The sequence below is a fragment of the Leopardus geoffroyi genome, chromosome B3 (genome assembly GCF_018350155.1).
Source record: "Leopardus geoffroyi isolate Oge1 chromosome B3, O.geoffroyi_Oge1_pat1.0, whole genome shotgun sequence".
Classification (NCBI taxonomy): domain Eukaryota; kingdom Metazoa; phylum Chordata; class Mammalia; order Carnivora; family Felidae; genus Leopardus; species Leopardus geoffroyi.
Window position 1 is genome coordinate 59,647,749 of NC_059337.1, and position 27,076 is coordinate 59,674,824.

Sequence of the window (27,076 nt, forward strand, 5' to 3'; positions counted from 1 at the left end):
ATCTGGGAGCTGTGGGTGAAACTGTGGTTAAGAAGCTCAGTTGATGCCTCTCTTAATGAGATTCTGCCAGGAGAGGAAAGACAGTGTGCGTGTCCAAGTATGCCTGAGACAGTTGAGGGAGAGGTCACGAAACCAGCATCCCAAGGACTTGTCATCAGCTTTCACCCGATAGTAGTTCAAGCATGGGTTTTCATCTGTGCGAATGCAGGTTTTGAAGGGTAAACTTCATTTCCTCCCCAGACTAGGACTTGCTCCCCTTTTTCTTGAGGAAAAAGGGAGTAGGTTTAGGATCTCATTAAAGGAAGATGTCTTATTCCCTGGTCACAGTCTCCTACCTGCACCCCTCCACCCTCCTTGTTCTGCAGAAGTACGTCTAGCACACAAGTCTTCTAGACCAGAGAATCGAATGGGTTTCTTCAGAGAGTGCACCAGCTGCTGGTAACTCAATTGGGAGAACTCAGCCCCCTGAGCTGTGGGCCTGTGTTTGTAATCAGAACCTGCCATGTAAAGGCAACCTCCCAGCCTTTCTGCACACCAAGAAGGAAGAAGGGAACATTTAGAGACAGTGAGGCATACTTGTGTTGAGCAGGTCATCCATCATGGTGACCAATACATGTTCCAAAGCCCCAGGCTCCCTGACAAGTGCCCGCCCCCACCAGCCATGGAGTCTCAATGCAGCATACAAATGTATTCTTTCTTCTTTCATCCTTGTTGTTTTCTTTTTTTTTTTTTTTTAAGCAGAGCTCCCTGGAGTGCACTTACTCTCCAAATATGCACATGACAGAACGTGAGAGATCACTTCTGTCAGTAACGGATGCCTTGTGTGCAAGGTATTTTCTTGTGTATCATGCTATTCAATTTAGAACTAATGCATGATTAATGTGTGTTTAGACAGTCACTGCCTAATCGTGCTGCTTCACTTTTGGGACACTGGTGAGTACACAGAGCAGACTTACAGAAAATACTATTGGTCTGTGAGCAATAATCTGACACTTCCAGCGATGTACAAGGAGCGAACATTGTGAGGCTCGAGTGGTATCTGTCCAGTCCTGTGGTTTCCACTGAGCTGCATAGGATGTCTCAGTTTTCAGAGATGGATTCTAGAATCATTTGGCTAATTCAGAGTCTGCGGAGCATTTGCCAGGCAAGGCTCCCTGAGTTCCAGAAAGGGAAATTGGATGTGGCCCCTACTGAAAGGTACTTAGAGTCTAGGAGGAAGTAGAATGTGTTTAGGAATAGTTCTAGGATTGGGTGGAAAGTTAGGAGTGACTTAAAATTGTGAAGAGGGATGGAAAGCCCATAGTAAAGGGAGCTCAGATGGATCATGAGCGTAGATGGCAGTGGATGGGACTGAGGGCAAGGCAGGTGTTAAAGAACTTGTGGTTACTTCTAGGGGTGTCACGGGCCTTGCAAGCCCTCTCTGAGTCATCTACACAGGCACCAAAGTAGTAAGCGTGGGAGTCTGTGGTGCCCCCTGTGGATGGGCCTCACTGACTTCTTTCCCTATAGGTTTTGCCTACCAGCTAGGGAAGTCCGATAGACTATTTGCTGCTGCTTTGGGTCTATATGGCTGTGAAGCAGGAGAAGAGCCTCCAAAAGAAGCCCCTGATTTCTAAAATTTTATTTACAAAAATATTATTTGAATCTTATCATCTGTGGCAAATAGGAAAAGATGGCAAATAGGAAAGAGAGACTAACGTGTCTGAGACTCTGAACATTTTGGTCATTTTCACTTCATCCCGTTTGCAACCCATCATGGTCCTTAGAAGATATGCATGTGACTCACCATGGAGTCTGAACCCTTAAAGTGGGTCATGCCTGAAAAATGGATGAGGACTTTTGCTCTGAGGGATGTTAGTGAGGGGACAGTATCAGGGCTGTCCTTTTCTGAGAATTCTTAGAACTGGTTGCATATAAATAGAGCTTAAAAAATAGGATCTTGGCTTGAAAATATCTTACATAGAGAGAGAGTATCAGTACGTTTGTGATTTATACATACTTTGAAAAAAAATTACACTCTCTTTATGGAAACTGCTTTAGAAGTTAGGCTTATAATTGCTACATGATTCAGCCACCAAATTACTGAAACATTCCCCTCCAGGAGTATTTGACATTTAGTAGAAATTGTAATATAATGAAGTGACTATGTCAAAAATTCAAACATTTTAAATTCTTTAACTTATTCGTATTTGAATTTAGAAGAAAGTATAGCTTCAGGTAGGTTCCCACACACACACACACACACACTTACTTAAAAATAATGGTGGGTGACAGAGGTGAACACTGAAGAGGGCTGAGGGCTTCTATCACAATATCCTAGAGACTTTCCAGACAGTAGCCACATGTTAGAGAAGAATACACTTTCAGTCTCTTTTATCCTGTCAACTTGGTTATTTTTAGTTATTCTGGAAAATGCCATATGGCACAGAGATTATGTATTCAGGCTCTATAGTTAAACTGCTTGGGTTCGATTTGCAGCTCAGCCACTTACTATGTGATAATAAGCTAATTACTGACCTTCCCTGTGCTTTAGTTTTCCCATCTGTTAAGTGGGCATATCAGTACCCATCTTGTAAGGCTGCTGTGAAGATTAAGAATACACGTGGAGTGTGTCACATGGTGCCTGACACAGAGGTGGCTCTCATTCAGCACTAGCTCTCTTTTCTCCTCCCCTCCCCACCCTTCTCATTTGGCATTTCCATCTATAGGAGAATTAACACAAGGATAACTTCAAAAAACCATCAGCTTGACCACTTGTTCACTTTTGCTAACTGCTGGGGTGTAAGGTTTTCTGTACTGGGGGTGTTAGAAATGTGGTAAGTTCTGAGTTTTCTCGTAGTTTACATGTGTTCCAGCTGCCCCTGCCTCCATAACATGGAAAATTGAATCTGTAAAAACTGAAAGTTTCCCAGGACTCTGGGCTCTCTCTCTGAAATAAGGCTCAGCCATGCTGTCTCCCTGGCCATGGCATGTCTCCCGCCTTTGCCTTTCTGAATCCCACCATCAGTGACTCAGCTTATTCCCCTGCCCCCCCTCTGGCTTCCTTCATCATTTGTTCATTTTGTCTTTCAATGCCTTCCTGTTCCTTCAAACCTCCTTAAAATCAGGGATCATCAAAACCATCATTTTAAATCAAAATGTTTAATTTCAAATGAATTTTCTTTTGTAAATTGCTTCTTAGAAAACAACACTGAAACTCTAGGGAAGACAGTTTTCACGGTCCGTTTTTGCCTGACTCAGAGTCAGCAGCATGGAATTGAGAGGAGAGCTTCTAAATATATGGAATTTGGAACACAGTGTAAATGGAAATTTTTGTGGCCACACATGATTTTTTATAATCTACCAATAGTACATTTCTTAGCTAATATTCTTCACACATCCTCTCAAATCCAGAGTAAATATCCAGCAGCCATCCTTGTGTAATCTTGCTAAAAATGAATTATTTAAGACAGTTATGCCAGGAAATTTAGATTTTAAAGGAAATCATACAATGACATAGAAGTCAGTTAAGTAGCAGTATTCATTAAATTCTGCTCAAGTGATAATTTTAAAAGCAGTCACTTCTACAGATAAGGGAAAGCAAGGGTTTTCCTCGCCTGCCGCCTTTGGACCGGTTCACCCCAAATTGACAAGGTGTTTGGGAACTTAAAAGCTTGTGCTTTTTAGCTTATCAGTGAACCAAGAGAAGTGTTTTACTGTTTGAAATGCTGTCATTCAGTGTTTTAAAGACTCAGGTTTTCCGTGAGACTTCCAAAGTATCCACTTTAATTAGCTCTAGCAAATAAGTTAACTAAGCCATCATTCAGAGTGTCTCCATCTTTAAAAATGAGCCAGAGGCACCTGGGTGACTCAGTCGGTTGAGCATCCGATTTTGGCTCAAGTCATGATCTTGTGGTTGATGAGTTCAAGCCCCACGTCCGGCTCTGTGCTGACAGCTCAGAGCCTGGAGCCTGCTTCGGATTCTGTGTCTCCCTCTCCTCTGCCCTTCCCCCGCTCGTGCTCTGTCTCTCTCTGTCTCAGAAATAAATAAACATTTTTAAAAAAATGAGCCAGGACCGTTTGAGGAACAGAGGAGGCCATGAGACCACCACATTGGGAACAAGGGGAAAGAAGAAAGCAAGAGAGTATAAGACCCCCTTCTGTTCCTGGTGGCCCCTGCCCCATCTAGCAGGACTCTTTAAACCTTTTCCCTCAACCACTCCTGCCCCCTAGACCTTCCCTCCTGAGCACATGACAATGCATTCTCCTCTCCCCCAGGACTCCCAGACATATCTTTCATGCTTTCTATTACATTTTACATTAATACATTAGAGACATCCCAAAGGGGAATGAACAATAGCTCTGAGCCTGAAGTTCCTCACCTGAAAAATGAAGAGGACTAGAAGTGATGTGTGTAAACAAAGCACCTGGCACATAGTTCAGACTGCCATCCTGAAACACATCCCTTCCCCTCCTTTTGTTTACACATGTATATGAATACGTAACTATGACAGGAGAAAAACTATTAAATTACAACGATTTTCAGTCATGCAACACACACACATATATACACACCCCACCACACAATGAGGAAGGGAATCCTGAGGCTGAACCGACCGCTTATTCTGGCTTTGTTGCGATGAATGGAAAACTGGGTAGAGCTGCAGATTTGCAGCAGTCAGACCTTGGTACAGGGCGGGGCTTTGGGTTGCTGCCAGAGGAAGTGAGACTTTGGAGAAGATGTTTAAAAGACAGTTTGGGGGAGGCTTTTGCTCTCATGCTGTGTAGCCCCCTCCTCCATATCCCTAAGGAATTTTCACAAAGATTGTGTTACACTCTAGTATGTATGGAGTTGATGTGGTTGTGTGTACATAAAGTTGGGTATGTTTTCTTGTATCCATGACCCCATGGTGGCCACAGAACGGGAGTGTGGCAAGCATAAAAGTCCTCAGGTTCCAGAACCCTCTTCATTCATACTGACATCCTAATTTAACTGGAGAAGATACGTTCATATATTTCTTTCTTTTTTTCTTCCTCCCTCCCTCCCTCCCTCCCTCCCTCCCTTCCTTCCTTTTTTTAGAGAGAGAGAGAGCACAAGCAGGGGAGAGGGGCAGAGGGAAAGAGAGAGAGAGAGAGAGAGAGAGAGAGAGAGAGAATGAATGAATCCTAAGCAGGCTCCATGCACAGCACAAAGCCCGACATGGGGCTTGACCTGAGCTGAAATCAAGAGTTGGATGGTCAACTGACTGAGCCACTCAGGCACCCATTCATATTTTCTTTAATTAAATTGAGACTTCCTAAGTAGTAATTTAAATCAGTACCCCTCTGCTTACAACTGACTATGATTTTGGCTTTTGTAATTTAGTACTCTTTCTAGGTCTTTGGGTTGAGGAAAAATTTTTTGTTAAAAAAAAAAAAAGCCCTCAAAATTTTTAGTGAAGGAGCTTTCTGCTTCCTGTAATAGTCAAGCACTTTCTGTTGAACCAACTCTCCACTGACAACTGTAAATGCTAAACAAAGTATTAAAAACAACCACCTCATGCCACTGGAGCATGATTCAAAAGCAGGCAGGAACAGAAGGAGGGTCTGCTCTTGGTGGAAGGAAAGCGCAGTGGGTGTGCTTCCCATTCTTTTCTAGCTTTTAGCTTGAGGACCTGTCCCATTTGGTGTCCTGTAAGGCCATTTAAAAAGCAAAGAAACCCACAGTTTTTGTCATACCCATAGAGATCAAAGTTTGGGACGACCACAGTAGCTGAAAAATGAAAAGGAAAATTCCAGAAAGAAGAGAGGCAGACAAGGGAGTCCCAAATTCTATGCATAAATTCTGCCCAAATCTCTGGCTGATGCTTGACTATGCATGCATGGGACAGAGTCCAAGGATCCCAGCTAAGTCTAAAAGAATCAAGACTTCTGAGTAATCTCTTTCAGGTAACATTTCCTTTTTAAAGTGATGAAAATAAATTATTGGTTGATTGAGCATGAAGTTTGGGAAAATACTTTTTTCCTAAGTATCTGAGACTTTAGGACTTGTCAACCAAGAGCCCTCAAGAGTGCCAGTCTTGGGACGCCTGGGTGGCTCAGTTGGTTAAGTGTCCAATTTCGACTCAGGTCATGATCTTATGGTTCATGGGTTCAAGCCCGATGTTGGGCTCTGTGCTAACATCTCAGAGCCTGGAGCCTGCTTCAGATCCTGTGTCTCCCTCTCTCTCTGCCCCTCCCCTGTTCATGCTCTGTCTCTGTCTCCCAAAAATAAATAAAATGTTAAAAAAAAAAGTGCCAGTCTTTGAGGGTATTATTTCAGAACTAGTTTGTTGAATGCCCTTTTGGTGCACAGCTGTGTGCTGAGGCAATTTAAAAATCATTGAAATTTGACTTTGAGACTGTCATTTAAAATATTTGTTGAAATCCCATAGACATATGAAACCATAACATACATGTATGTATGAAAATATAACACAAGGCCACATTCAATGCCAAAAGGACTGCCATACACAAAGTGGGACGTTGGCTCTAAGAGTTATATTAGTTTCCTAGGGCTCCTTTGACAAATAATCACAAACTCTGTGGCTTTGAAACAATGGTAACTTATTTTCCCAAATGTCTGGAGACTAGAAGTTTGAAATCATAGCACTGACAAGGCCACATTCCCTCTGAAGGCTCTAGGGAAGAATCCTTCCTGCCTCTTCCTAGCTTCTAGTGGTTATCGGCAACCCTTGTCATTTCTTGACCTGTGCCTGCATCCCGCCTGCCTCTGCCTCCATCTTCATGTGGCTTTTCCATCTGTATGCATGTGCCTTCTTATGAGGACACTACCCATTTGATTTAGGCCCACCCTAATCCAGGGTGGCCTCATCTTAACCAGTTACATCTACAAAAACCTTATTTCCAAGTAAAGTCACATTGTGGCGTTCTAGGCAGACATGAATTGGGCAGGGGGGAGGTGGGGGTGGAGTACTATTTTACCCAGGAAACAGGTGAATAAAAAGTATTGTGAAGTATCTACAACTTCAAGTTCTGGGCCTAACTAATCCTTAAATATTAAAGTACACTTTATCTTATAGAACACTTATTCATGAAAGTGAATTGTGTGTCATGATAATGGATATCTAATTACTCATGACTCATTTATATTTTCACTTTTGTATATGTTTTCATTGAAAGTAACAAAAAATTTCATTTCACTGTAAACATTTAAAATTAAGACAGCACTATGTAATCCTGTCCCTCTCCTGTCCCTTCCCCCTCCTTCCATTGTTCCAAATGAGTAAGGTTAAATGAATTTTGGGAGAATAGGGTTCTAAAGCCCTTGAAAAAAATCTGTTTTCTAAAGCAAAGCCATTCCATTAAGCAGACCTAAATTTAGATTGTCAAAGCCCCATAGACTCTGAAAAGCAAGTTGTTAAAACTCATAATGAGTTTCAGAGTTGCTGCATCTGGAAATGTCTACATCTCAGCAGTAGCCCTTGTACCAAATTGCTCTAGAAGATAGAAGCAGTAGATGTGAGGGACTCTTGTCTTTGAGGCTATCACTAAAGATATTAGTTGAAATTCCATGTTCTTGACCCTCATAAATTCTTACATTGTAAATTCCTAGCAACTATAATTTGTAAAAAGCATATGGACACATCCCTTAATGACAGATCGGAAATGATTAATTTAAAATATTTCAGTCAACTCAGAAGAACCGAAGATGAGTCATCCCTCACCCCCCAAACACACACCCCTCACCCCTATACCAGAAATCCTGGCTTTTCCTAACAATATTCCTGAGTTAGAGAAAATGCAAATGAAGTATTTGAGAGTCAACTTAAAGGGAAAACATTTTGTGGCTGTCATGTTTAATTGGATGATAAATATGAGTGCCAATAGTTGTCTTAATATATTTCTTGAATATGATTCTTAGAATTGAAAAAATATTGCCTCCAAATCTGCTGATGGACTAAACCTTCAGATGTATTTCCTGTGCCTGACATTGACTCTGCTTGGTGTGAAAGCAATCACCAGTATACAAATCACCAATATATAACAGAAAGTTAGCTCTGAGTCTCAGCTGCTGGGGCAACAACAGCAGCTCCATAGTGTTTTGTGTGCAGAATTAGTTTCATTTCGGCTGGGCAGTCTGGGAAGAGGGCAGCTAGAATGGGATTTGTTAGTAGATCTACTTTACTACTTTTATTTTTCAACGTTCATTTCAGCAAGATTCATTTGTCAAGTGCCCACTATGTTTCAAGGATAAGGCATACCAAAAAATGTAAGACAAGGTCCCTGTCCCTCCCACCCTGCCTCCATGGTCTTGATCTCAGGATCATGAGTTTAAGCCCCATGTTGGGCTCTGTGCAGGGCATGAAGCCTACTTAAAAAAGAGAGAGAGACACACAGAAATCTACAAGCCTCTAATATTTACACACATATGGTTTCTGTGCTTTGATAATTAAATTCAACTGTGGTACTTACAAGAAAGAAATGTATTCTGACAAACATTTTTTTTAAAAGACAAGATTTGCCAAAACACTGTGCTCTAAAAATAAATCAATGTAATGACTGATCTAAGAAATCTTAATTATATCCTTAATTAACTCAGTAGTCAGAGCCTTAAAAGAATTAATGACCCATTCACCAAAGTCATCATGATAATGCTCAATTTATAAAGATAGCCTTTCAACCTGTTCTCCCAGCCTCCTTGCTGAATTGAAATTGCGGAAATTGTCATCTGTTTCTCATTCACACTCTTCTTCAAATTGGTCACTTAAACACCATTTATTCTACCTAAAAATGTATTTAATCCATCACATTTTATCCTCCTTGCTTTTATCTTAGTTTGTGTGTCCATCAGAGCTCATTTGGATTGCTACAGTGGTTTTCCAACTAGTCTCCCTACTTCTGGTCTTAACGTCTTCCAGTCCTCCTCTGCCAACATGAAATCTACTCAAGTCTTTTTCCCACTGAAAATCTTGCCACCTCTTGCCATCACTTACAGAATAAAGTCCTTGGAATGACATACACGGCCATTCAGCACCTGGCCCTTGTCTGCCTCTCCATATTGATCTCCTGCAACAGACCTCCTTGTACCAGTACAGTTAGTTGAAATTCCTGGAACACACCCTGCTCTGAACTGTTCCCTCTGTGGTATCCCACTCCTAGGCTGGCAACTTCTATGCATCCTTCTTCAACTTCAATTTGTAAATCATTTCCTTTCTGGTAGTCTCATCCACCAGATCATCCCTGTACTTTGTACATAGCTCTGTGATGGCATATGTTATCCCATTGTAACTTGTGAGAGATGCTCCTCTACCCAAAAATAAGGTTCACCTTTAATTAATGGAAAATTGGGGCATCTGAGTGGCTCACTCGGTTAAGCAGCTGACTTTGGCTCACGGTTTGGGAGTTCAAGCCCCGTGTCCAGCTCTGTGCTGACAGCTCAGAGCCTGGAGCCTGCTTCAGATTCTGTGTCTCCCTCTCTCTCTGCCCCTCCCCCTGCTTACACTTGGTCTCTCTCTCTAAAAAATAAATAAACATTTTTTTTTAAGTTTAAAAAAATTAATGGAGGGGCGCCTGGGTGGCGCAGTCGGTTAAGCGTCCGACTTCAGCCAGGTCACGATCTCGCGGTCCGTGAGTTCGAGCCCCGCGTCAGGCTCTGGGCTGATGGCTCAGAGCCTGGAGCCTGTTTCCGATTCTGTGTCTCCCTCTCTCTCTGCCCCTCCCCCATTCATGCTCTGTCTCTCTCTGTCCCAAAAATAAATAAACGTTGAAAAAAAAATTAATGGAAAATTGAGGAAATCATCCCATCACTCTGTCTTTAGAGTCTCCCTGGTCAGGAAGAATAGGTGTAAGATGGCCTTAAAAGAATTCTTACTTCGAATGTAGAGAGGACTTAAATACACTGAGGAGGCTGCTCCAGAGCCCAGTCCATTGACTCTGCCTCTAACACGGTTTGATGTCACACACTTTTCTGAGTAAGCATCTTTGACAGATTGAAAAGAGCGCCCCAGAGAAAATATATAACACATTCTACCTAGAGAGAAAGACCCACGGGGCCAAATAAACTTGCAATGATGCATTGTTTTGCTGAAGCAGCAGCTTTTCTTCTTATGAGCCGATGATTTTCTCTGGCCTGTGTACGTCTTGCTGAAGATTAAAGATATCTGGAATGTACAAAGGAAGAACAGTTGATAATAGCCTTTGGGGGTATAGAAAGAGTGCATATGATCTCTCATGTTACACCCGAATCCTACCTCAATTCCCCAGTCTATGGGGTTTGGGATGCTTACCAATTTCTAGGATTTAGAAGTGTTTTAATCCAAAAAAAAATCTAAAAGAAAAAAAAATCTGGCTTTAAATGCAGCTTATTTCTTCTTCATCGTCTTCAAATATTGTTGACTGTGTTACTGTTTTCCTGTTTGTTTTGAGGATTTCCCCTTTTGTGTGCCCTCATGAAGAAGCCCAGCATCTATACTTTTTCCAACGGAAGCGGTTTTCTGATTGAAGTGAGCCAATAGTGACCAGGTCTAAGAGATTCAAAGAATTCAGAAAAGAATGCAAGTAATGGGCTTAACTACACATTTAGATATATAGTCAGAGGATTATAAATCTAACCCAAAGCTGCATAGAACGGTAGAGTTGTAGGTTGCTTCCACAGGGACCATATTGGAAAATCAAAGGATGAGGGGTTTAGCATAATGGGAAGAGTGTGAACTGTGGGGTAAGGCAGGCCTTGGTCTGAGTCCCACATTCCAGTTGTTTGGCCTTAGATGCGTCATGTAACTCTACTCAGACTTAGTTTTCTCTTTTGTAAAATGGTGTTAATAGAAACCTTCCTTAGGGAATTGTTAGCATTAGAGATAATGCTGGTAGAATGCTTTGAACGTGGTAGGCTCTTTGGAAATGGTGGTTATGATTTTGGCTTTGTGTTGAGAGTGATGTGATGGACTCTGATTTCCCACCCGGTCCCCCTAGGAGTGCTACTGACAATGGTCCACATCCAGTAACTGCTTGAGGCAGGGGTATAAAAGCCTGGCTATTCTGACTCAACTTGAAATAACTCTGAAAGACTACTCTAATTCCAGAGCTCCCCATAGTTCAGCCAGGTCGACATGAGGCCTGCATCACAGCTCATCTTCTTCCTCTGCATAATCCAGCCCTCCTCCACTCCTTTCTAGGGACATTGACCCCAATAGCACTTCTTAAAAATGTCCTGCATGCTAAACTTTATTCCAGAGTCTCTACTTCCTAAGGAATCTGACCTGTAAAAAGTGATGGGGCAGGTATCAAATCCTGTGTTATTAATTACTCATTGGTCTAAGGTGCTGGAGCCCAAAGAAGATCCTGTGGCACCTTAGCCAGGTGTCAGGAAATATTTTAGAAAGACAGGAAAACTATCAGAAAAACTGTAAGGGAATGAGGAAATTCCTAGAGACATGTGGAATTTGCCATAGGAAGGCATTTGATAATTTCCAGAGGTTAAAAACACCTTAAATCTTATTCCACATGAGGCCAGGAGCATGTAAATGTTTTCCAACATCACCTCCCTAAAAAGAACTTGGCTATGACATTCACATGAATATAATTAAGCAGATGTGGTGATTAGTCTTTCCCCAGTATTGAACTTTTAATTCCCTTCCCTTTTCCTGGCAAGGACCCAGCTAGAGACCTTCCTGGAAGCAGACCCGTGTTTTCTTTTCTAATGACTGTGTGGAGGTGGCCTAAACAGTTATTTTGGAGCTGGACTGTACTGTAGGCACCTTTCTGGTGCCCAGTGGCATTGAGGTTGGGAGTCCCTTGGCCCACTCAGGTACAGCCCATGGAGTTAGAATCAGAAAACTAGACAGAAGGTAGTATCTGGAAGGCCAATCCTGCAGAGAATTTCTAGGGTTAAGTGAGACTCTACTTTGAACAGGGACTCCATCTCCAGGAACAGTCTCACCCCAACATGGTCCTTCTCTGTTCTTTTCTACCCAGATCTCAGCAGGTACTGCGGGTTGACCCAGGAGGGAGGAGCTATCAACCTAGTCGTATCATGTAGTAGTTAACCAACAAACACTTCCTGAGGATCACATGCAAGGCACTGATCTGTGCACCATGAGCACAAATACTGGATCCCACATATCCATCTCTCCTGGTAATGGAGAGGAATGTGGACCTGAAGATGGGAGGGGCGGTGGTAGGACAGGTCAGTGGTAGAGGAAGTGAGTGCCATGAAATTAGAGGAAAGAAGATGGCTTTGTCCAGGTCACTTTTTCATGTCCTTAAACCCCGTACCTCTGCAACCCTGGGAATGCTCAAGCAGTGCCTGGCCCAGGGGGAGCCCTCAATAGATATATATTGAACAGAGTGTTTGTCCTGATGGCTTGTCATCCATTGTTTGGCCTTCAAATTACAAATATTCAGCTTGCAGCAGATGTGCAAGATTTTTTCAGTAGTGACATCTCAACCAATGTTGCTGTGCAGCCCTCAGGGGACCCTTTGTCTAAGTATTGGTGGCCTGGCTGTGCAGAGGCACAGAGATGACAGGGAGGTGCCAGAGGCCCTGGAGTTGCCGCTAGGCTCAAGGATCTTGCCTCCCCTGCCCTCAGCCCTATTCTTCAGGCCGAAAAACTGCTGAAGGAGCAGTAACACTTCCAGAAGCCTTACCTCCTCTGCTTGTTTTCTGCATCACACTGCAAGGCCTGGACCATGGTTCTACCTGATGCCCTGGGGTCCAGTCATCCCCCAGTGCATGTTAGCAGATACATGTCCAAACCCAAGAATTACTTATAGACCAAAAGGCACCTGTTGCTGTTCAGCCACTGAAGTATTACATCTGGGAGAACCCTCAGGAAACTAAGTTCATGGACCCAAGGGCACTTGCCTCAAGGTCCACCCTTAGCTTTTACTTAGCCCAGGTTCAGAGGCTCTGCCTCTGAGTGAACTTAGGACAGGACAGGATGAGGCTGGAAGGGAACTTTGTCAGCCCATTCCCATCTCTGCCAATCCCGATCCCTTCCTTATTGGACAGTTGAAGAGTTCATCTTACATGCAGGGCTGTGCAAATAAAATAGCCAGATGGTCACCCCTAAGGCCCTGGCATGTAGAAATTCAGGGGCCCCACTGCCACTTTGGTTGTAGTCTAGGAAACAGCAGGCTAGGAGAGGAGAGGGAGGGAGATTCTCAGGATCCATTCTGAGAAGACTGTGCAACAGCTCTCACTGTGTGAGGCCAGAGCTGTGCACTGGATGATCTAACAGGATTTTCCCATCACTCACAGTGGAAAATAAAATGACCAGACTCATTGCAAGATAATAGTTTCACACAGTGGCCTTCACTGTCTCAGGCCTGCTTGAGGCAGTTTCTGGAATTGAATGAATTCTGTTTAGTTACTCTTTCCATTTACTGAGCAACAGCCTTGAGTTTTTTTAATTAATTAAACTAGTAATAAATGTGTTAAACCTCTACCTTCTAAAGCTATGTGATTAGCCTTTTTTGTTAAACTTTTTTTTTATCCTCATTTAAGAGAAGATGGACCTGGAATGTCATTACTCTGGCCAACTGATAACAGAATCGGAGAAGTGGGGCACAATAAGGGGACGTGGGATCATTTACACAGAGGGAAACTAAGGCTCAGAGAGAGAAATGACTTGCCCAAGAATTTGCCTTTCCTTCCTCCCATCACTTCCCCCCTGCCCCAAACTCCCTGATCAATGCTGAACACAGAAGACTTGCCTCCTTGGCATGGAATAGCAACTTCAGGGCACATTTTCTATACCCAGTCATTTCCCCACCCATTATGGAGGGCCAGCTGGATCCTCTCCTGGGAGAGAGGAAGAAGGCTGGTCATGGCAGCCAAGATGCAAGTCTGACTGGGAAACCAGAGGAGCACAGGAACAGAGGGAAGGCAACAGCATAGGTCTGGGACAGCTCCCAGCCCACCTCATAGAGACAGACCCTAGAGGCCAGGAGGAGAAATGTTCTGAAACAGACTCCCTGCCAATGACAGTAGGGAAGGGGCTTGTTCTCTGAATTAGGTTTGAGGATAACTGCCAGCTTTAATTTGCGATGATCTAGTTCATGGCAAAAGTGCAGTGAGTTTTGAGCTACTTAGCCATTGAAAGTACATGGTAATTGGGGACTTGAACTTTGTAGGCAGAATTGGGCAACTGACCACTGTCATGAAAGGCAGAATTTGAAAACCTGGCAGGAAGGAGCTGAGTTCTCTGTAGCATTTAACTGGTAAGCCTAATGCTCTCAAGTTGCTACTGTTGGTATGTGATGCCATGAGGGCTGAATACAGGTGTGAACTGGGCTGCCAGAGCTGGGCCATGATAGAGTTCAAATATCTCCTTTTCCTCCCTCATCCCTGCAGTCTTTGCTCCCAGAGCTGCTTGGGACCAACAGGTAGGTGCTAGAGAGGGGTTGATCTTGTCCACTGATACCCAACCCACAGCCCCAAGTGGCATCACCTGGGAACATGTTAGAAATGTACATTATCAGGCTGCACTCCAGATCCATGGAACCAGCAGCTCTAGGAGAGCGGCCCAGCATTATGTTTTAACGACGCTCCGTACAATCCTGAGGCAGGCTTAGGTTTGAGAACTGCTAGTTTAGAGCATGGTATGGTTCTGAAACTGTTGTTTATTTTTAAAAAAATTTTTTTAATATTTATTTTTGAGAGAGACAGAGTGCGAGTGGGGGAAGGGCAGAGAGAGAGAGGGACACACAGAATCTGAAACAGGCTCCAGGCTCTGAGCTGTCAGCATAGAGACTGACATGGGGCCTGAACTTGGGAACGGTGGATCATGACCTAGGCCGAAGTTGGACGCTCAACCGACTGAGCCACCCAGGCGCCCCTGAATTTGTTGTTTATTAAGGAAACTCTAGTTTTACATGAGCTAGCCATCTACCTCCTACTTTGCCCCCTCATCCCCCTCTGCCATGGGGACAGCCACTGTTGGGAGAATTGAGGTTTGTTGTGTTACTTTCCCAGCCCTCAGCACGTGTACGGTAAACCATCTCTTTGCCATCTATTTGGCCCCTGGCCCCAGCTGTCTCCTCCCCCCGAGATGCCCAGTTGTGTTGTTCCAACGAGGTTGTCTCCACTCGGTGCTGGGAAAGAAGACACTCCTAGATGCGGCTCTGTGCCATCAGTGAGACCACAGACCAAGAGTTAGGCCCTGGAACCCTACCTCAGAGTTCTCACTGCCATGATGAGGGATCTTTCAAGGGAGGCCCTGGCTATCCTTCTCAGGAGAGGTATGAGCCTGCCCTGTCTGTCCTAGCTGGAAAAGCCAGTGGCTAGGAGTGGCTAAGTGAGCTCTGGGGAACTCGGGACTCCAGTCAGAGAGCTATGGGCTCTACTTGTCCAACCCTCCCCCTTTACATGCCCAGAGATGGGGCAGTCATGTGAGGATTCCAAGGGGAAGAGTCTGACACAGCAGTTAGCTCCCCTAGCTTTAATGCCAGAGAGAACCAGTTAGTTTTTTGAGATAGAGGCTCTGGGTTAATTTAATGAAATATATTTTGCCAAATGTTTTCTCTTTTTGTTCTAATTAATGGCCAGCCATTAAAAGGTACAGTGGCTATTGGAATTATGTCGTATCTTATCCCCCACCTCACTCAGCTCCTCCTTCCCGAGTGTTAGGAACACATCAACAGCATGACCTAAGCTCTGCCTTTGTCTCCATGGCACTGAGTAGAAACTGCCAGGCCCCTGAGGGATTTGGGTTGATAGCATATATTTGATATTTTCTACTCTTCTTCTGACCTAGTCTTGGTAAAAGGGCCTTGGGGTATGGAGAAAATGCAAATCCATGCTTTGAGAGTCCTGTGGTACGGATTTCCTAAATGGTGGCCATCCTCATAAGCTAGGGGACACTGCCCAGGTGGATGTATAGCCAGAACCCACCCGAACGTTCTCATCCAGGGAAGGCTGGCTTCTGTTGCATGAGTGCATTGTATCATTGCTGAGGCTTTGTCACATTCAAGCCCTCTCAGCCTAAAGAAAGGAGAGGTCACAGGAAGCAGAGGAATTTGGTAGGAAAAATACACAGAGTTTTTATGTAAATTATGTCTCTTGTTTTAAGCCTCCCAATAATCCTTTGAGAGATGCAGTATTAACCTTGTTTTATAGATAAACAAAAGTTTAGACAGATTAGGGGACAGGTCTTGGTAAGGTCACAAGCTGAGAAGTGGCAGAGCAGGGCCTTGACTCCAAGCCTAGTGCTCATCCCCAGAGCCCTTCCCCTCTTTGCTCCCTTTGCCTCCATCTCAACTTCTAAGGAACATGAGTGACCCATAGGATAATTGAAAGGGAGACTGCACCAAGATTCAGAAATCCTGGCCTCTTTCATTTATAGACTCCATCCAGCTCAGAATCCATCATGCTTGTTGGTACAGACAAATAAACAGTTTTCTGCTGAGAGGGAAATTGAAGGAATTGCTACAGGGTTAGGAAAATCAGTTAGATTGCTGAGCTTGCCATATTTCTCCTGACCCTGGCCACCCAGGCCACTCCCTACAATCCCAGAGATGCCCAGATTTGCCAAACAGCATGTGCATTTGCCCTTTGCAAAAGAGAGGGAGTGTGGACATAATAAATGAGTTGTTTGTTAAACTGTCTTTAGGGTTGGAAGCAAGGAGGGGTCTGTCTGCCCCAAAATGCTGGGCTTTCTTTACGAGTTATCTGAAGCAACGTTTTATGAGAGGCATAGTTGTACGAGGGTGTGTGTGTGTGTGTGTGTGTGTGTGTGTGTGTGTGTGTGTGTGTGTAAGAGAGAAGTACAAAGTACAAAAATACAAAATACTGAGCTTTTTTCTAACATGCCTGGCTGAGGTTTCAGTAATTCTGCAGCTGTGACATGACTAGTCCACTGAGATATTCAGCACTGGCTGGAAAAATACAACCAAAATTTATTCAATCGATAGCAAGAAACATTGATGCCTCTAAGAGTCACATTACTGTAAGAGTGGTCTCACTGTGGGAAAGGCAGATGAATTCGCTTTTCTTCAGGCCCAGCTCAGAGTTTTTTTCCTTTCCAGGAACTTCACTGGGCACAAGGAACCCACAGAGACATGAGGATGCCTTGACTCATGAAGCATCATCATTGATGATGATAAGTCTAGCCCTCTTGTTAGTCCTGCACTTACAAACTGTACAACAGCAGGTTTGAAGGTTCTGCTCAGAGGGTCTTAATTGATCTTGTTGAGTCTGGTTTGGCCATCTGTGCTGACAGAGTCATTCCCATGACATTTGCTTGCATACAGTGACCTCCATGCTCCAGACTGAATGTGTTTTCCCCACCCCGTGTGCATGTCCTCTGCTTACCCTACCATGTGGCGATGAGTGAAGCCAGTATTCTGACCCAAGCAAGGACAGCCAACAGGGCTCCCCGAGGCACCATGCCTGGCATCTGAACCTACAGCTATCTATTGGCATTGTAAAAATCACCCTGACTCCCTCAGTTTGCATGTGGAATGTGGGGGAGGTGGTATTGAGGCAGGAAGTTTATTAAGAATGTTTATTAAGAATTAAATGAGGTCAGTGGCTGCAGGAGTCAGGATGAGCACTTGTTCTCTCCTTTTGAACTCTGATTTCCTCCACTTGGGGTCTGGCCTCTCCCCCAGGAGCCACATGGACACATGGCTCCCCTGGCCACATGGCTCCTGATGCTCCAATATGGATGCTTACTGTTTTCATGGGCCCCATCCCTCCTGGCCTAACTCCCGAGTTCTGGAGTCTGTCTCCTCTGAGAATAAGGTGCTGAAAGCATGCCCAAGTGGGGCTCACTGCTGGCTCTGCTGCATTGGGGGCAACCTGCTGCAAAGACGGTATGGCCGCATTTCTCCCTCGAATGAGCTCCTCCATCTTCTTCCAGAGTGAGCTTGGCTGCTTTTCTAGCTGCAGCCTCAGCAGGTCCTGGACAGATTTTGTTGGTTTACGACTAAGGAAGAAAAGTGGGCTCCAGAGCCAGGAGCTCAGCAGGGGTTCCTTCCCTTCAAAGAAAATGTAAATTAGAGTGGAAGATGCTGAGGTTAAGAAATCTGGGGCCCTGCTGTTAGCACTTGCACCCCTTATCCTCCCTCCAGCAGAAAGCTGGACTGGGTGTAATGTGTGAACACAAGGGCAGGACTGTACCCCAGTAATTGGTTCACACTTTTTGGCTCAGTTTATTCATGCCGTGGCCCTGAGAAGATGAGCTGATGTGGCTGTTCCTTTGTGACGTTAAAGTGCAGTACACATCATCTGCCCCCGAACCTGGCAGACCTCGACACACACATGCCTTCAGAGGACACTGATAAAGAAAGCAGTCTTTCTTTGGCCTACAAGAAATTTAAATACAAAGTTAAGCTAGAACAGAGGCTGCAATGCCATCCAATCCCTGCTGCCTCACCCTTTCCTGTCACTTCCCTGAAGACCAAGTGCAGCTGTTACCCACTCCTCTAGGCACCCCTTTCCTTGGCGTGGCCTCTCGACACCCCTGGGTTCTTGTGGTTTTGGACCATGTGTGCCCACTGCCTACTCCTCTCCATCTCACCTCTGCCTTCTCTACAGGCCCATGAAACCATGGCCAGCTCTTGTTTAATAGCACGTGGTCCAGGGTCTGAGTTATGATCGCTCTTGCTCTCTTTAAGACTCAAGACTCACATAGCTCACACTTAAAATCTCCCTGCCTTACAAGTAGGCCGATTCAATGAGGTGAGGCCTAATGGTGGGAGGGGGGGGGGCGGTTCTACATGTCAGCCGCTCTGATCAGGGTGCACTATGCCAGAGTCCCTGGGATTGACCACATGATGGGTTAAAATAAAGGTGCTCTCAGGGTGTCTGGGTGGCTCAGTCAGTTGAGTGTCTGACTCTTGATTTTGACTCAGGTCATGGTTCCAGGGTTGTGGGCTCAAGCCCTGCATTGGGCTCCACACTGAGTGTGAAGCCTGCTTGGCATTCTTTCTCTCTCTCTCTCTCTCTCTCTCTCTCTCTGCCCCTCTCCCCTGCTCATGCTTTCTCTCTCAAATAAATTAAAAAATGAAAAAAATTTTAATAAAAAAATAAAGCTGCTCTCCTGTCCAAACTTATGGATTATGAGTCAGAAAAGGCAATTAACCTTGAATAGTTTAGGTCACTGGCCCACTGCATGCTGCCTCAGTCTCTTCCCTAAAGAATAGAGAGTAAAAGCCAGGCACTCCAGGAAAGAGCAAGAATATGAATTCTCCCAACCTCAGAGTTGCAGGATGATTCTAAGGGATTCATCAATCATTCCGCACACCATTCAGAGAGCGTAAATGGGTTGCGTGTATATGCGCTATTATTTTCAAGTACTGCTAGTATTATTTTCAAATAGGTACTATTGTGGTTTACAAAATACAAATTTATTTTTTAAATGGATGCTGAGTAAGTTATTTTAACCCAATAATATCTTTGGGAAGAGAATAACCTCAGAGGTTTAGCAGGATTTGGGTGCTCTACCTCAGCTCACATGTTCTGAAGATAAACTTCCTCAGGCTTGGAGCCCTGACTTTGTGACTAAACAGTAATCACCTGTCAACGCAAGTGCCTGTTTCTCCAGCTTAATCAATGGCACAACATTGAGCACACAATACACAGTTTAGCTTGTAGCGTCAGGGCCACTGCAGGCAAAGGGAAAAGAAGACAGAACTCACTGGACTTTGCCATCTCATCAAAAGAGAAGACTTGGCTGCCACAGAATATTCCAGAAAGCCCCAGACCTAGTGCAGGGTGATCAAAAAGAGAGCATTCTAGGAAACAGCTGGCTGGCATCTCAAAGTACAAGGCCAGAAAGTTTAAAATTCTTAAACTTGCCCCTGCCAATGGCTTATTGTAGGGAGTCCACCATGGTGGTTCAGCTGAATGTGACTCTCTACCCAAAGGCTACCTCAGGCCACTCTGCCAGCCACTGGTGTGAGTGCTCCAAGAGAGGGGCAGGTTGCAACCCTCGGTGAAAGATGCCCCAGCAGTGCTCTGAGTTGATTCTGCCTTTGTGTTTCTGCTGGGAATTGAACTTAATGGAATTCTGCCATAACAAGGAACTCTGTTCCATTCCCCTAACCTCCTACCCTCCAGCCTTGGAGAAACAGCAAAGGAAGATGATTTTCTTCATTAGTCGTCATAAGAGCTTTGTAGCTCAAACCCATGCATCTACCACTGGTAAATGGGAACCTGAAGGAATTCTGACTTCATGGCCAGGAGTAGGGGTCTCACCAGATGCTGGAAAATAACAAGAGCAAGATCCTTTTCTCTGGAGATAAGGGAGGTATACTAGGATTTCTTTTTCATAATTATCTGATGAGAAAAGCTATTCTTGCTTTTTTTTTTTTTTTTTTTTTTCCCTTTGAAGTGGAGAACTCTGAGTTTGGATCTATTGAATTTAAAGTTCTTGCCACCTAAGGTCCCTAACAGTGTATTCAAGCTGCCAAGTCGTAAGAACCAGTTGTTTTCATGGAAGACATGATTCTTGTTAAAAGCTCTTGTGATTTGGGGCGCCTGGGTGGTTCAGTTGGTTGAGTGTCTGACTCTTGGTTTTGGCCCAGGTCATGATCCAAGGGTCGTGGGATTGAGCCCTGCATTGGGCTCTGTGCTAAGCATGGAGCCCACTTGGGATTCTCTCTCTCCCTCTCTCTCTCTCTCTCTCTATCTCTCTATCCCTCTGCCCCTTTCCCCCTGCTTGCATGTACTCTTTCTCTCTTGTAAATAAGTTAATTAATTAATAATAAATACTTTATAAAAAATATTTAAAAGTTCTTTTGATTTCTATCACACAAGCACATTTTCCCCATGGCTGCCCCAGGCCCCTGCTAATATGGTTGCTGTACAGATGGAAGTGAACTCCTTTAGCCACTAAAACTCACCTGAGCTGACCACCAGGAAGTAGCCATTTGGTGCAAAGTAAAATGTGTGGAGAAAAATATTCACAATATACCACTGTTTCTTAATATTCCATTTCAATAGTACAGAGAGATAATAGTACAGGGCATGCCACTTGGGATAGAGTTAAACATATTTCCTCTCCTCCCAGAAGAATTTTAGGAAGGAGTTCAAGCTCTCCCCACACTCTGGGGTGTAAATGAGGAAATCATTGGCAGCCCTTGCCCCAAAAGACTGTTGTTGATAGAGTCTTTTGAAAGACCTGGTTTGTAGCACACCACCCAAAGATCCCAGCATGATTCATAAGTCTGCCTTGAGAGTAGCTCTTTTTGGTGAGAAATCAAAGGGTGTAAGAATCAGGATGGCTGCCTTGGGACTGTGTAAGGAAGGAGTGCAGGGCCAGCAGAAAAGGTGGGGAGATGCCCACCTGGTACTGCCTTCCTTTGTTGAGCTGTCCACTCTCTCTTCCTTCCAATCCTACAAGGATAAGCTTCTTAAGATATTTGCTGAGAGAACTGATCTCCTGCCCTACTTCTCCTGGAAAGTATAGGATGAGCCAGCGGAAGGGGAAGAGGTGAGAAATAAACATTGCGTGGAGGTCATTAAGGTCTGCCCTTTCTTGGAGCAGTACTGGGCCCTTTGGCCTTTACACAGGTGAGATACTTTGGATCTTATAAGACGACCTTGGTTTTGGATGCAAAATGAGACACGGTCCCACCAGAGGCCACCGTCTGAGCTGAGCTGCAGAGACCCCTGGGGATAGGCCTAGAGACTGCCATCCTGCAGAGCTGCAGATATTCTGACAGTTTTCCACAAGTCATTCTGCTCCCAGCTCATCCCAGATACTGAGGCATGTCTCTGAAGGAGAAGTTAAAGGTTTAGAAATGGCCCAATTTCCTCACATTTTGTGAAAACTTTTAGCCAACCCCCTACCTTCTGGTCCTTCAGTCATTAACTTATTTAGTGAATAATTGTTGAGGACCTAGCCACCAGCTAGGTTCTGGGGGACAGCTCCTGCCTTCATGAAAATGACAGTCTAGAAAGGGAGCACATAATAAACAAGTAAAGGGGCGCCTGGGTGGCGCAGTCGGTTAAGCGTCCGGCTTCAGCCAGGTCACGATCTCGCGGTCCGTGAGTTCGAGCCCCGCGTCAGGCTCTGGGCTGATGGCTCAGAGCCTGGAGCCTGTTTCTGATTCTGTGTCTCCCTCTCTCTCTAACCCCTCCCCCGTTCATGCTCTGTCTCTCTCTGTCCCAAAAATGAATAAACGTTGAAAAAAAAAATTAAAAAAAATAAAATAAAATAAATAAATAAACAAGTAAACAAATCAGTAAGATAATTACAGATTGTTGTAAGTCCCATGAAGGGAATAAACAGGATAAATGAGATGGTAACTGGGAGAGGCCCTTCTGTAGGGGAAAGACCTCTCTAGAGAAAGGACATTAGAGCTGAAACCTCAAGGAGGGAAGGAATGACCATTGGAAGAGCTGGAGGAGGGCAGTCCAGGCAGAGAGCATATGGAGACACGGGGAAAATCCTTGGTGCATCAGGAAGAGAGGCCGTGGCCAGAGAGCAGTGAGAAGGAGGATTTGGGAGGAGTTCACAGGAGGTAAGAGCTAGGGTGTATAGGGCCTGTGGTCAGAGTTTAGGTTTTATTCTGAGAGCAATGGGAAGCCACTGACTGTGTTAAGCAAGAGTGGCAACCTGATTAAAGATCACTGTGTACTCACTGCCTCGTTGTTTGTAATAGCAGATTAGAAACAAATTCCATTGATATGGGGCCAGGTCAAGTACGTGGAGGTTCATCCCAGTGGTCTACAGCAGTTAAAGACTATGAGGCAGGTCTGTATGTACTGCCAGAGAAAGATTCACAGGATACCCTAAGAAGCAAAAAAACAAGAAATGGAATATAGCATAAAATATACTGCCACTATATTTTTGAAAGTGATTATATATATATATATATATATATATATATATATATATATATATATATAAATGGGCTTGCCTGTGTATAAAAGTATAAAATCCTATGTTAAGTATACACAAGGAGAGGCACCTGGGTGGCTCAGTCAGTTGAGTGTCCAACTTTGGCTTAGGTCATGATCTCATGGCTCATGGGTTGAAGACCCACATCAGGCTCTGTGCTGATAGCTCACAGCCTAGAGCCTGCTTCACATTCTATGTCTTCCTCTCTCTCTGCCACTGCTCTGCTTGCACTCTCTCTTTCTCTCTCTCTCTCTCTCTCTCTCTCTCTCTCTTTCTGTGTCTCTGTCTCTGTCTCTGTCTCAAAAATATTTTTTAAAAAGGATACACAAGGAGCTGGTAAGGAGCAACACAAAGAGTTGCTTCTGGGGAGGGATACTGAGACACAGGGTGGACAGGAGGCCTACTCTTCACAGTGTCTCCTTTTGTATGTTTGAATATATTGGTATGCCTTTGTTACATATTCAGCAAAAAAAGGTAGCTTGTCTAAATCACAACCACTGTGCTGTGTGGAGAGAGCACATTGAGAGATGGTGGTGGCTTGACCATGAAGTTGGTAATAGGGATGGAGAGAAGTGGGTGGATTCAAGATCTACTTTAGAGGCAGGGCCAGCTGGACTCTGTGTATTCCACACTGACTTTTCCTGCTCCCACTTGTTCAGGAAAGCTTTGTGCATTGAGATTGGAACTGGGCTTCCCTGACTCTCCTCTGACTTCTGTGACATCTTTGTGGAAGGAAGGGCTCTTCGGCTCTTTCTAGGTGCTAAGAGCTTCAGAACTCTAGAGAGTATCTAACACATCACAATATGGAGGACATCATTACAGACACATGCCCTTTTCACATCCTCATCCAACTTATAGATGATTTTTTTAAGTAATCTCTAGGCCCAACATAGGGCTTGAACTCTCCATCCTGAGATCAAAAATCGGATGCTCTACCAACTGAGCCAGCCAGGTGCCCCTGGATGGTCTTTAATGACAATCAAAACACAGTTACACTGAAGAAGCACTATCATTTCTCAATGGAGCTTGCTTTCTTTGCAGAGAGATGCCAAAGGCCAGTACCTGTTTGACCTTCTTTGCCACCACCTGAACCTTCTTGAGAAAGACTATTTTGGGATCCGCTTTGTGGACCCAGATAAGCAGCGGGTAAGTCAATATTCAAAGCACAAATGGAGGAGAGGGTTTGTCAGTAGGCTGAGTCCTTGAACTGCCACTCATACTCATGATTTTAGCCCCAAGAGTCAGGGACCAACCAGGCCCTGCAGTTGGGTGTCATCTCTTCAGATCACCGTATTAGATATGGGAGCTCACCTAGTGTGGCCTCTTGTTTCACAGATGCTGAAATGGCAGCCCAGAGGGTTGAAGTGATTTGCCCAAAGTTGTCCAGTTGGAGGCAGAGCAGCTGGGCTGGGTCATGATCTTGGAGCATAGGTCACAGGCTGAGCCTCTCCTGCCTGCTTTCTAGTAAACGAGCTGAACCACCCTGTTCCAGTTAGGAAGGGCCTCACCTAAAGTGCCACGCCAATCTAGTGGGGGCAGAACAGAAAGATAACTGAAGTGACATGGGCCTTCCAACACCTTGCAAACGCTGTAGTACTCATTCTGATGCACACAACATATGTGGCTCTATAGACACAGGGCACATTCCAGACAGATAGGAAAGCAAGTCCACTACCCCCAGGCCCCAGCCTCCCTCTCCAGCTTCACCTTCCCTAACCTGTTTCCTCCAAAACCATCCTCTCTTTATAGAGCCTTCACCTGCACAGTCCCCCTGCCTGGAACTTTTCTTCTCCCTGGCCTCACGTCTCCATATTCCATGCTTTTCTTCTGGCTAATTCCTCACATGTAATGTCTCAGCTTAGACTCTCACTCCTTCTTCACTTCCTCACTTCTTCCCCACTTCTTCCAGGGATTCTTCCCTAATCAACACTCCGAACGAGGGGCCGTTCCTGTGTGCCCCCATGTGCCCTGTACTACCCCTATTGTAGCATTTACACCATGCTGTGGCTGCCTGTTTGAAAACCTGTGTTCCCTGCAAAAATGTAAATCCCATGAGTGTGTGGGCTTGCTCTCATCATCACTATATCCCATAGAACTAGCAGAGGGCCTAGAATGTAGTGGATATTCAGTAAATATTTGCCGAAGGAATGATGAGTGTGTGGGTTAATGGTTTATAATGCCAAAATTTTCCCCTCCACTCGCCCAGATGTTCCACTAGCAGAAACTTGCAGCTCCTCTAACTTCTCTTCATCAGCCCTTTCATTTCTGTGGGCATACAGTCTCCGGCACCCCCTCGAAGTGGGAAAGTATGCAGAAGCATCACCCTTTGCTATACCCCTGCCCACCCCCTACTCTGGTCTGCCATCCTCCAAAGACATTATCAACACGAATCCCAGAGGGCCCCCCCCTTTTCATGAGTCCACTGATTTTCTTCACAGTTCCAAACATGGGCTCCATCTCTGTTGTCACGGGGGCCTTGGAACCCCAGAAGACACAGCCTCCCAGCAGTACGCAGGACCTCAGATAATGAATGAATGGATCCGCCCCTCCTCATGCCAGAGTCAAGTGCTGTTTTGTTCTTTGATGCTCTGAGCCACTGTGTCTCCAGGTCACATTTAGAATTTTATACTGGACACGTTAGCTTAAGGAAAGAATCCAAAGGACTGTATTCCTTTCCTTCAACAAGTCTTGCCCTCTTCACTGACATATTTTGGTCCTCCTGGCTCTGCAGAATTTTGAGCAGTGTCAAGGTCAGCCCCTCTCCATATAAAGGCTCTACTGTCTTGACCTAAATACTGTCCTTAGCTCTGGGCCATAGTATAAGACCCCAGAAGTGCCATGACACCAGGATGCTACTTGTCCTCACATGCTGTACGTGTCCATTCACTATATAATAACGGGCTGTTTTTACAAGGGGGTTTCTTGTTGTTGTTTTGTTTTTGTTCTTGTTTTTGTTTTTTGGTCTGAGCTTATTCCCCTTAAGAAGGAAAGCCGGTTACCCCAAGTTCTCTTTGTCTCCCAAAGAGAGCAGCTTATGAAGAAAAAAGGACAAAGTGTACCATGCTCATTATTTTCTAGTTAGGTCAGAATGTACTTGAGACAATTAAGAGAGTATATGGAGGTAATAAAGATCAAAAGCAGGAGAAGACAGAAATATGAAGAAATGGGGGAGAGGAGAAATTAACATGTATGGAGTGGCAACTGTGTGCAGGGCTCTGCACTAGGTCTTTCAGCCGATGTTACTGGGCACCGAGTTGTATCAGGCACTGAGCTAAGAGCTTCACATATGTTCTTTAATCCTTAACACAGATGAGATGAGTATCCACAATTCAGATATCCATTCTCTGAATGAGTAAATAAAATCTCAGGTTAAGTAACTTGCCCAAAGCAGATGGCAGTGCCAGTCTCCATCTCAGAGCTGTCTGATGCCAGAGTCTGTGTGGTTTCTAAGGCTCCATGCTGAATTCATCATACCTGATAGTTTCTGAAGTTGTGTGATGGCTCAGGGGTTAAGGCTTGAGAGAGTGCTTGAGAGTTGTGTGAAAATTATCATTCTAGATCTACTGACTCATGGTAGAGACAGAGCAGGTAAGCTCCCCGCTCTCCTAGGGTGTGAGGTCCTAAAATAAACCTCCTACCCTGGGGTTGCAGAACCCAAGCTCACATTCACCCCATCTCTGCTTGCTCTGCACGGGTCCCCATGGGGGTCTGGGGATTCTCCTGGTCCCCCCTGGAGGAGATGCCCTCACTCCCCCTTTCCCCTATTCCTGGCTCAGGCCCAGGGCCCCAGCCTGCTTTCAGCCTCTCCTTTCAAGGTGGAGGCACCCTTTCAAGCCTCCAGAGCCTGCAGATTGTGCCACATTGTCCCAATGACCCAAATACAGACGGAAACTCCCCTCTGAACTTTCTTTTCTCCTGACCCTTGCTCCCAGCCTCATGTTATCTATCAGTTTGCCAGTAATTCTGGGACCCAGATTTAGCCAGACTGCTACAAAAGGTAACTGTAACCATCACCATATTTTTGGAATCCTGGTTTTTCTGATTTCTCTATCAGACTGTCAAAAGCTCTTGGACAAGCTGTGAGGGCTTTCCCCTCCCTTCCCACCCCTCTCCTGTCTCCTCAGCCTCTCCTTTCTGGAGCCCTCACTGCAGTGCTGACAAAAGTCCTCCTCAGCTCTTGCCAAGAGGAATAGACTTTTTGTTATTCAGCTCCACCTGCCTTCTGCTGAGAGTGCATCTCATAGCCTTTCCTTGTAGTTTCTGTC

General features: G+C 44.8%; 1 protein-coding gene across 11 annotated transcripts in view; it reads left to right on the forward strand.

The window, feature by feature from the left end:
• Positions 1-27,076, forward strand: part of FRMD5 (FERM domain containing 5) — a 321,525-nt gene that overhangs the window by 251,022 nt on the left and 43,427 nt on the right. For 9 of the 11 annotated variants that reach the window (XM_045449914.1, XM_045449920.1, XM_045449918.1 and 6 more), the window contains exon 2: positions 23,853-23,957. The exons of the other annotated variants lie outside the window; for them this stretch is intronic. In XM_045449914.1, coding sequence (XP_045305870.1) covers positions 23,853-23,957 — 105 coding nt within the window. The remainder of the gene's footprint in view (positions 1-23,852; positions 23,958-27,076) is intronic. 11 annotated transcript variants of the gene reach the window in all.